The sequence below is a fragment of the Seriola lalandi genome, unplaced genomic scaffold (genome assembly GCF_002814215.2).
Source record: "Seriola lalandi dorsalis isolate HSWRI2012SDOR001 ecotype SW California unplaced genomic scaffold, Sedor1 jcf7180002054935, whole genome shotgun sequence".
Taxonomy (NCBI): Eukaryota; Metazoa; Chordata; class Actinopteri; order Carangiformes; family Carangidae; genus Seriola; species Seriola lalandi.
Window position 1 is genome coordinate 17,774 of NW_019525487.1, and position 11,873 is coordinate 29,646.

Here is an 11,873-nt window from a genome sequence, read left to right on the forward strand (position 1 = left end):
AAATAGACAGGAAAACGTATCCTGAAGTGTTCTGTGTAGAAATCCCACTAAATGTGAATGCTCAGATTTTGGAGAAACACAGACAGTTTTAACGAGGAAAGGAGCCGATTTAGGCGCTGGAAACGTGAAAACAGCACTTTTCAACAGTATTGTATTCACAGGTGTCACTGATAACTTTATGACATGTAAACATGAAATCCATCATATTCTTCATGAATGCTATTCAAATAGACAGGAAAACCTATCCTGAAGTGTTCTGTACAGACAGGATAACAAGTGGGAAAAACTTAGTTCTCAGACACAGAGAAAGCTTCTAAAGAGAAAATAGAGCCGATCCTGATGCTTAACAGAGTATTGCATTCTCAGGTGTAACTGATAACGGAGTTAACGTCTGTATAATTTACTAATATGTTCGTAGTGTCAAGAGAATACTGTTGAAACATTTGAGCAAGTTTAAGCTAATTTGCCGTGAATAAAAAGTGCGTGAGAGGTCGAGTTCCCGCTCGTTGATGGAGTAAGCTAGCTATGCTAAGCAAAGTGCAGCTGCCAGATATTTTACACCGTTATCTGTATAACATGTTGTATGCACTTTTAAGTGAGTTATGTGAGAATTAAAGATATTTTTTGCTCAACAGTAATAATTGAGTTTGAAGAAAATGAGAATTATGTCTCTAGGAAATATTGACTTAAAAGCGTTGTGTAATTGCTGAAAAATAATATATTTCCCATAGATATCTTAATTTACAAATTGTTGCATACTTTGTATATTTGCTAAACTTATTAGAGTAAAGTTCTCACTGAGGAAACGCCATCATCTTAACACTTTAGGTAATTATTTCTCCCTGTTTTCAGGGGTGAAACACAAAAATGTAATCAACAGTTAGCTATTGACCTCTTTGGCATTTTGAATAATTTTTTTCAGTACCAGGTGTTTTATTAGAGTGCATTGATGTATCTGAATGTCAACAGTTGTTCCCCTAACAGTTTAGTTTAGTAGCTTTATTGTCATTATATTGAGGGTCAGACAATAATATAATGAAATTTAGACAGCACTGTATTTTCACTGAGAGAAATGCTATACATTCAAGATTATCCTACTTTTTTTTTACAACAAAGACTGTTTGATTCATTACAGATATGTAGCACTTTACCCCTTGTAGTTTTTTTAATAGCATTGTATAATTTTTTTTTTTTTTAGAAACATGCTTAAAAGTAGGAAAGGGGAAATAATTCTCTCTCTCTCTCTCTCTCTCTCTCTCTCTCTCTCAATTTATTACAGAAATTTGTGTCCTGTGTCATCTTACAACAAGCGTCTCCATCTCCATTTGCCATCCTCCTGTGAAAGTGTCCTGTTCTATGAATTCATCGAACAAGAGTGACTGCAGGAACAAGGGGTCATCTGCTAGTGGCATGTTCATGATTTAAATATGTTAGTGTATAAATAAATATAGTGGCAAGTGTTTAAGATCAAGTAAGGTAAAGAGGGGAAGATGGGAAACAGACGTTAAATATTATGCCCAGATATGCTTGACTGATATGCTGACCGTTCTGTGTTACTGATATGTGGAGATGCAAGGAGTGCAGTGTATCTTTTTCTAGTAGATATGATCTACTAAAACATTTGAGACTACAGCACCGACATAGACAACGTTACTCATGCCCATATCTAAACTGTCCATGCAGTTTTAAGACACTAAATGCTTTGCACATACATTTAAGTAGAGTTCATCCCAAGCAAACTTGTCAGGAGCTCCTGGAAACAAAGTCTTGCTTATATCTACATCATTACTTGTAGATGCACTGTTTGATTCCAATGCAGAGTCATCTGGGTTAAGAGTATCTTCCTCTACACCATCAGATGATTCTTGTGAAATTCTGGTGGTTGTCACTATACCTGGTTTAAAATCATTTAATGTATGGGGGTTGTGTTTCCTGTTCTTGTGGGAGTGAAAAGTTCCATAGATATTTGTTTTGAAAGTACAATCCCCAAACATACAGGTAACAGTTTCATGACTCTTAAAATGAATGCCAATATGCATGAAAAAATCCCTTTCAGTAGAAAGATTGCTACAATTGCACCCCAGGTATGATAATTGGGGAAAAAATAGAAACTGTCAAACTTGTACAGTTGTAATATTTTAAACTTCACCAAAGGCTTGAAAGAGGTAATGTAAGAGGGAGGGAAAGAAGGGGTAAAGTACTTTCTCTAAGAAGGATCTGATGAAATATGTAACGTTGGGCAGATTTGAAAATGTCCACTGAAGTTATAATGGTAGTTACTGTTTCCTGGGACCACATAAATGCTTTTATTTTACATATTTCTTTAATTAAGTGTATTGCTTAGACTGTGCTGAGTTTTTAACCAACATTATCTAAGGTTCCTTTAGTTGATATTTGAAAGTTACATACTACTGATGCACCCATGGATATTGCACGTTCATATATCAAAAACATTGTCAAAGATTGTGTTACATTTGAAAGAATGTGTCATTCAATGTTGTATTATGTGTGTGTAACATCTACTGTTGATTAAAATGGTTTTTCCTTTTTTATTTTTGTGGTTTCTGTCTGGCCTACATACCTAGACCGCCGCCATTGATGTCAGGAGAGAGTGCATCATCAAAGCCCTGTGTGTGTACCTGAACGAAGAGCCCGAGAACCTTGTGAAAGAATACATGGTGTGTAAATTAGTTTTTATACTCTAGTCCTTATTCTGATATCTGTAAACAAAGCAGTTATGTACTTAGAAAAAGACAATGTAATTATTGAATCTTTCACCATGAAAATTAAATAAATTATAGCAGTAATGTGAGTTAAAATGGGAGTGGTATAACATATTTCCATATACATTCTCTTACCCCCCCCCCTTTTTTTTTTTTTGTTTTTCCTCCTGTGAAGGACACAGATGGTGAAAGCAGTGAAGCTGCAGTGATGGAGACAATGTTTGGAATCTTTGTCATTCGCAAAGAAGGTGCAGAGCCAGATGATGACCCGGAAGATGTAGGTCTCATTCTGGAGGAATAGAGCAGATTTAGGCGCTGGATACGTGAAAACATCGCTTTTGAACAGTATTGCATTCTCAGGTGTAACTGATAACTTTATGACATGTAAACATTAAATCCATCATTTTCTTCATGAATGCTACTCAAATAGACAGGAAAACCTATCCTGAAATATTCTGTACAGACAGGACAATGAGTGGGAAAAACTTAGTTCTCAGACACAGAAAGCTTCTAACGAGGAAATAGAGCCGATCCTGACGCTTAACAGCGCTATTGAACAGTATTGCATTCTCAGGTGTAACTGATAAGTTTATGACATGTAAACATGAAATCCATCATATTCTTCATGAATGCTACTCAAATAGACAGGAAAACCTATCCTGAAGTGTTCTGTACAGAAAGGACAACTAGTGGGAAAAACTTAGTTCTCAGACACAGAGAAAGCTTCTAAAGAGAAAATAGAGCCGATCCTGATGCTTAACAGCGTATTGCATTCTCAGGTGTAACTGATAAGTCTATGACATGTAAACATGAAATCCATCATATTCTTCATGAATGCTACTCAAATAGACAGGAAAACGTATCCTGAAGTGTTCTGTGTAGAAATCATGTCATAAACTTATCAGTTACACCTGAGAATGCAATACTGTTAGATAGCGCTGTTTTCACGTTTCCAGCGACTGGATCGGCTCTTTTCCTCATTAAAGCTGTCTGTGTGTCTCCAAAAACTCAGAATTCACATTAAGTCTGATTTCTACACAGAACACTTCAGGATAAGTTTTCCTGTCTATTTGAGTAGCATTCATGAAGAATATGATGGATTTCATGTTTACATGTCATAAAGTTAACAGTTACACCTGAGAATGCAATACTACTCCTGCTCAAATGTCATAATGGTTCAAATTTTCATCAACACATTTAAAGCTTTCAGAGTGATAAGACAACTTTTCCCTGGCCATCCATGTCCTGATCTGACAATACACAAAGCACAATTTCTGCATGATTATAATTTATATGATGTAATTCTGTGTGGGTTATGGTATAAGTGTAATTCTTGTACAAAACATTAAAACCATTTTACTACCACTCACCCTTTCTTCACCACAGGCCTTCACATCGTGTTTCCGGGGTTTTTAAGTTTTCACCATCAGTACATTCAAATGGTTCAGGATACAACACTATGAACTGTATACTAAATCACTGGTTGTGGTCTTAATGGACCATAGGACTGAAAAATTTACAGTTGTTTACAGTTGGATTTCCTTAACAGGATCAGATGAAATCATGAGACAGATACATGCACTCAATGTATTTTGCATACATATTTGACTGTTACTCACAAGGTCTTGCCGCTCTACGATCTCATACACAGCGTCTTTGTCCATACACGTTTTCCTTAGACTTGAGTCCATGTTCTCATACGTGACTGTATGTGTCTTTTGGAACAATACATTACATGATTACATAATTTTAACTCCTTACGTTTACCATGTGAAATGTAATGAGATTACTTCAATTATGAATTGGTGCTATATGTGCAAAGTGTCCTTAGTTAATTCAGTAACTCAGTGTAAATCCGAGAAAAGATTCAACTTCTAATTTAATCATGCGCTAGTGAACTAGCCAACATACTCTTGCATGTAAAAAATTATTCTGTGTAACATTTCCTCACCTGTACACTGCCCTGGGAACTTATGCAAGACCAAGACCCTAAAGTGTCACTCTCTCTGGAATGCCTTGTGTAAGGAGGGACTTCATCCCCCAATATTTCACTGCTAAATTCCTCTTCAGTCTTGTTTCTGCGGCGGTAGCAAATGACTGCAATGATGATGATGACGTTGATGACCACAACCACACCGACAACGGCTGCTGCTATAGTTACATATACATAGTACATGCTCAGTAGTGGTGGGAAACTGAGTATTAGCTCACACTCTTCTATTCCAACAAGGTTTAAAACCGTACAGAGGTAGGTTCCAGTGTCGCTCTCTGTGATCTTATCTAAATACAGGTCTCCTTCTATTGTGTCAGCAAAGGCAGTATTAGGCAACTTCTGGTTTCCACTTGTCTTTGACCATCTGTAATCCATAGGGGGAGTACCCTGTGACGATCTGCATCTCAGCCTCAGATCTTCCCCTGCCACAGCTTCACCGTCCATGTAACATACTGGCATACTTGGCCTCTCCATTACTGACAGGATAAAGTTTTTGATCCCGATTTCAGGTAGCTTTTTCACCATACACTGGTAAGTGCCTGAATCTGTAAGCTTCAGGTCAGTGATTGTTAATGAAGCAATGCCATTTTGGGGCTCAGGAGATGTGAAGTAGACCCTATGCTTTAAAGGACCGTATAAATTATTATATATCGTGGCTGCAGTGTAACAGATAATGGTATTGTCATCTTGGTCTCTGTTTTCAGCCAGAATGTTCCACTCTATGTCCATATGTCCCAAGTTCTCTGAATCAAGGACAAACTCACAATTAAGGGTAACACTTGAATCTCTAGCCACATAATAGTACTTGATGTGTGAGGTTATTTCTAGAGCACAAGCTGGTCCTATGATTAAAAGTCTAAATATTCCCATGATAAGAAAAAGCCTGAGCCCAAACTTTGTGATTAAATATCTTGACTTCAAGGGGGCTGGTGGCAGATGGCATTGGCGTTGAACAATCATGATACTGATGTACTTGGGAGGGGCTGCAGCTTCAGGCTCACTGTCTGGGTTAAACTGTAAAATAAAAACATTAGGAGTTTAAATGTAGAAGTTGGTCTTTTTTCAGACTTACATTCAGATATTGAACTTGAAGCCCAACATTGGTGGGTTAGGGTATTGTGCTTAACAGAAAATTTAAAAAATGAACTCTGTTTAACCACGTTGGAATCTGTGTGGGTTCACAGTCTTTCCCAAACTTTTTTCTGCAGGGGCCCCCTTTGGCAAATTCATTTTTGTTTGAGTATTTACAGTTGAGGGTCTTTTACAGTAAAAGTGGATGTTCGCTTTTCATTACATAAACAGTGGATAGCTTCACCTGCACAACTTTCAACTCTACCTCATACAATTCTAACTCAGAAATTACAGACTAAACACTTTAGCAAGATAGAAAATGAAAAGAATTTGGCTACAATTTCACACTAGAACAGCACTAAAGAAAAAAAGGAACAGGAGAAAGTCGCCTAAACTTTGCTATAAAACAGCACTGTAGCAGAACAAAATCCAAAAAGTGGGTTAAAATAATGCACTAAATAGCACTTAAGCAGAAAACTAACAGTAAAAAAGTGGGATATAACCCTGAACTTAACTCTTACCTGGAGTTGAGCTGCCAGTCTCTTTTAAGTTTGATGAAGGGTGAAGAAAAAGCTGAGAAAGCAGCTGCTTAATGAGCAATTGTCACAGCCAATCAGAAGACACTTGTCACAACTAGTTCACGTGATAGAGAGGGTAGGAGAGGGTGGGGGAGGGTTCAGTGAGCGTTCAGTGTTGACCGGGATGATGGACGGAGAAGTTGGAGGCACCAGCTCTCAGGTATGAAAACTTACCTTTTATAATTATATGAGTTCATACCTGATACAGAACAGGTAGCGCTAAAGGGGGTGCATGTACGCTCGCGCGCACGTTGTTGTTGTTAGCAAAAATTGTAATTAACAGATTAACACCTATTAACAGTTAATTAATGCCATTTAATATCTCCTAGTGTCTCTGCTAACAGTCTCACTTACAGTACCTGCTAACAGTCACCAATTTACTTAATAGTTTTTTTTTTATCAGCTTATTGTTTCCATGTGGATTAGAAAATGCTTCAAACATTGTAACCTTTGAATTATTATCAAAAGTATTAGAATAAAAATAATTACTTTTGCAGATTTTTCTTCCAGTCTTACAAATGATTCATTTTTAATTAATATTTTAAATATTCTTTGTCACACAGAGACAAAAAATGAAATTTGCCTAATTTTGATAATAACAATAACAAATTATTATTTTGTTTACATGTACAGATGGTGTTTGTGGATAGTGAGGAGCCACAGAGAGCAGAAGCAGAGCAGCCGGCCGCTGCTGTCTCCAAGTCACGAAGGCGGCGCGATGTCAGAAATGGACATAAGTGTCCCATTTGTGCCGAAATATATGCTGATATAGTCCAGCACCTAAGAGTCACTGAAAAAGTTATAAATAAAACCGAGTTGACTCTTTTGAGCCAATTTTCTCATCGACAGTAAGTGTCTTGTTTAACTCTTAAGGAGACTAAGTTTATATTTATATTTCCAGACCCTACACATTTTTCTACTTACTGTATTTTATTTAATTGCTACACCTCTTATACACCAAATTTCTATTTCTTTTAGCTGAGCAACATTTTTGGACTGTTTTTATTTCTACAGCTTTTCTGCAAATCTGGACTGTCCGGTCCGCTTATGCAAGTCTAAATACATAAACCGACTTGACAAGCACCTGCAAAAGGTCCACCACCTTCAGGCATGTATTTGAATTTGTGTGATCCCTGTGTGTTTTTTGTGTGTTGGTGAGGTAGCGCTATATCTAAAGCACACCACCATTATAGATTCATGTGTACAACTCTGGAATAAGATTGGGCCCTGCAGGCTTTTGCGGTAAAGGGACTTACATATAGAACCTGGGATTTTAGTCTGTGTTAGTCTTACAACTTGAATGTCTTTCAATTTCTATAGAAGAATACTGAGGTGCTCACGGTCTTTCTTGGTCTATGGTCTATGGTGCATGTGTGGTGTGTATGTGTTCTTGGTGTAGTCATTGTGCAGTAAGAAATGTTGTATTTAGTGGTGCTTGTCATCCAGACAGCATGTTGTATGCAAAGTTAAAAACATACATGATGCTGAAAGTAAATACAATTTTGATAATACTCAAACAAATTTAGACAGACTAAAATGTTTAACTTCCAAAAAACAATCTTCTACTTTTCAGAAACCTATGATTAAACATTACATGCAAAGGGCCAAGGATAGACACATTGCGAAGGAACTGGCACTTCTAAGGGCTTCAAATCCCACCCCACCAATGGTCTCACAACTTGATGAAGTGGATGATGCAGCAATTGAAGAGGGCATCAGGAGGATAATGGAGGCAAGGTCACAAGTTGCTTCCCCTGCAGTCTCCGCTGCCACTGTGTTAGATCTTTCGACTTCAGTATGTGGTTCTCCCTCTGCTAGCGAGATTCCCTTTGACCACACCACCCCAGGTACCCGGCCTCCTTCTTCTTCTGCCAGCAAGGCTCCCTGTGACACAACAGTGGTATCCCCTGATGTGTCAACCCCAGCCAGAACACCTCACAACTCGGGTATGCGACGCAGAGGACGTCCTATCCAGAGGACACCTGCGCCTGGCTGCAAGAGGTGCCAGGTTCTGTTTACTGAACTAAAGGTGGTGAAGCAGCTGCTTGAGTGTGAAATTGAAAGGAATCATGAGCTGAAGCAGCTACATTCTTCAACAAAGCGTGCAAACGTGAGTATTGTGTTAGTCCTCTGATGGAGTACGTCAGTATGAAAAATTTTGTCAGTTACTTTAGATGAACAAATCTGCTTTCTATTTTAGGTTAAATACAGTCGACGTAAACCTTTTTCACCCAGCAATGCCCCTTGTTATGGTAAATATCACACTCCTATCAAAATTACTAGTATTGAACTTATCAAATGGAGAGAATTTTGTATTATGCATGCATGTCCATCCTGGGAGCGGGATCCCTACTCTGTTGCTTTCCATGAGTCTTCCATTTTCTTCCCAGCTAAGATGGCAAGTTTTTATGGAGTTTTTCCATATCCCCGTGGGGGTCTAAGCATAGGTAATGTGGTATCAATGTGAAGATTGTAAAGCCCTCTGAGGCAAATGATTTAAGAATGTAGGCTATGCAAACATATTTGATTTGATTTTTTATCTTGTCTCCTCAGTAAAACTGGTTGAAGAGTTTAGGGGCCATGTAGAAGGCGCAAACCCAGGCAGGAAAACACGAGAAAATGCAAAGCAGCGAGCCACTCATGTTATCCACTTTCTGGAATACATGGCAGACTCAGCAATTCCCAATGTTGACCTTCTCTTCCTAACGAACCATGGCAGAGTCCGTGAGTAAGTACTAAATTTTAAGGATTAGCCATGTCTATTTTATATATACATATGAGAATGTAACCTAATTTATATTTTTGACTTTGAAGTTTTGTAGCACATCTGCAAGCAAAAGGGTTTAAACCAACAACCCAGAAAAGTTATTTAACGGATGCAGTGGCTTTCATGAAATATCTTTTGAACATGTCACCACCACAAGTCAGACTTGGAAATAAAAGGATCAATGCCGTCTTGGTTGAACTGAGGGCACGAGTCAGAGATATTGGCCGGGATGTAGTTGGGCACCAGCTCAGTGTGCGCCGGTCTAAGTCTGGTAAGTTTAAATTCAAACCTCCACCTACATTTATTAACATGACATCTTTAAAACTAGGTAAAGTGTATAATAAACTGCATTTAAAATTGTTTTCAGATCGACTTGTCAAAGCAAACAAACATGCTTTGTTCATAGAAGAGGCTCCCCAGAAGATTGCTGCTGCACTGGGTATGGATCATTGCTCACTGCAATTATTTGATCTGTAAATAGAATGTGTATTTTACTTTTGAGATATTATACAGACTCAAGCTCTGGGTTAAGATACAGCCAGGCAGATTTTTACATTACTACCTCCAAGTAGAAACTGGGTTTTTAGGTATGTGCTGGTCTGATGACTAGGATGTCTTCCAATTTTTATGGAATATTGTGATGCTTGGTAAAGTAATGTTGAAGATACCAGAGCTAAAACACATCACCATCGCAGCTTCATTTGCACAGCTCTGGGTTAAGATGTAGTCCTGCAGACTTTTACATTACAGGGAATTACATGTAGAAACTGAGTTTTTTGTGATTAGGGTTAGTTAGTTAGTGATTTGGATGTCTTTCAGAATTGTGGTCGTTGTTGCTCTTGTGTGGTCAGTGTGTGGTATGTCTGTCATGGTGTGTGTGTGGTCCCCATGTGGTCTTTAGCTAAAGAACATCACCAGTAATCATAAGTTAATGCATACAGTGTTCTTCCTCTACTTTTACAGGTGACATTGAGAAGCAACCAGAGCACGGAAAAAGACTAAAATTGTTTTTTGGACTGCTGGGTGGATTTATTATTCCAATAACTGGCCACCGAAAGGGTGTCATCATCAACATGACTGTTGAGGAGGTTGAGACGGCAGAAAAAACTAAGAACGGTGCCCGCATCATCCGTTTAAGTACAAACATGATAATAAAAATCACAGCAGATCAAGAGGCATATACATTGTGTAATCAGTTGGTCAGAGAGAAAAGCCATGTCTCTTCATTAAATAGGTTGGACAGCACAAGACTAAACGGTACCATGGGCAAGCAGCTGTACCCCTCCATCGGAAAGAGTATGCCTGGTTGTGGCGTTACAACCGAATTCGTGAAAAAATTGAAGGGGGCTCAGAGGCATCTACCTTTTTCCACAATTCCAATGGAGGTGTCGTTCATAAGTTGCCTGAATTTTTCAAAGAGGCCTGGGAAGGGATGAGTTTGGGGACTGCCCCCACATTCAACATGCTGCGTTCTTCCTGTAGCACTTATGTGAGAAAACTTTTAAAGTTTTTCTTCAAACACAATGAAATAGGTTGAAAAGTTACATTTTATTCTTGCTTAATTTTCTTTCTTTCTTTTTAAAAAAAAAAAAATGTATTCCTCCAGGCCAAGCGACAATTGGGACGTAAAACCTACGACAAAGTGGCGACATTCATGTGTCACGATGCCGACACAGCCAAAAGATTTTACCAAGGTTATATAAACAAGCTAAATTAATGCCAAACCTATTTTTGTTATAGTATCCAGCAACTTGTATTTATTAATCTATTTTTTGACACAGCGGAGGACCCAGCAGAGGACACACTCCAGAGCAGAGCATTGACAACAATGGCAATTTTGACATATGCAGCAAAGAAAAAGAAAAGGAGAGAGGAGTTGAAGAAGGATTATGGTGGTGATTACAACATGGAGACAATCTCCTCTGCGGAAGATGAAAGGGAGGACAGAGAATCCATGCAGGACGAAGACAATCAAAGATTTGAAGAGAAGGAGCAGGAGTCATCAGGACCAGAGAAGCGTTTGAGAAAAAGGTTTTCCCAGCAGCGCAGGAAAAAGGTATGTGTGGTTTAGTTGAGTAGTTGTGGTGCTTTCACACATACTATAATGTTTCAGTCCAAAATTAACTAAATGTACTTAATTTGTTCCATAAACAGATGGCAAACCTGTCTGAAGAGGAGGTCGCAGGTGATGTGAAAACCACACTGAATGAAACAGAGCAGGATTCAGAAGAAGAGGAGGATAATATGCCACAAAGAACTTACCAGTTGCGCAAGAAAATGGAATTTGTGCCCTCGAACCGGAAGACACCAGTGAGACTTGTTTTGATCATTTTTAGTGGTTTCACACATTACAAATCTTTAAATCTTCCTTTCATTTTTCAAAAAAATACAGATGGTAACTTCTTCTGAAGATGATGGAACAGGTGATGGGAAACCCATACATTATGAATCAGAAGATGATTCAGAAAAGGAGGATGACCAAGTGAGAGGAAGGGTTCCAAAGGTTGCCAAGGAAAAGAGAGTTGAGTGTCCCGTCCTGCAAAGACAGGTGAGAGTTGTGGTCAGTTTCAATGTTTCCACACCCACTAGAATCTTTCAATCCAAAATGAGCAAAATATATCTTTTTCTTTTGCAAAAACAGATGGTGAGCTCATCTGAAGATGATGCGGATAGGTGATGGGAAATCCACACAGGATGAACCAGAAGACAATTCAGAAGAGGAAGACATGTTGCATGAAGTG

General features: G+C 38.4%; 1 protein-coding gene across 1 annotated transcript in view; it reads right to left on the bottom strand.

Moving 5' to 3' along the window:
* Window positions 1-4,650: 4,650 nt before the first annotated feature.
* The window catches only part of LOC147817578 (coxsackievirus and adenovirus receptor homolog), a 7,872-nt gene continuing 649 nt past the window's right edge, over window positions 4,651-11,873 (bottom strand). The window contains exon 4 of the mRNA XM_087170224.1: window positions 4,651-5,459. Within this exon, the coding sequence (XP_087026350.1) occupies window positions 4,651-5,459 (809 nt within the window). The remainder of the gene's footprint in view (window positions 5,460-11,873) is intronic.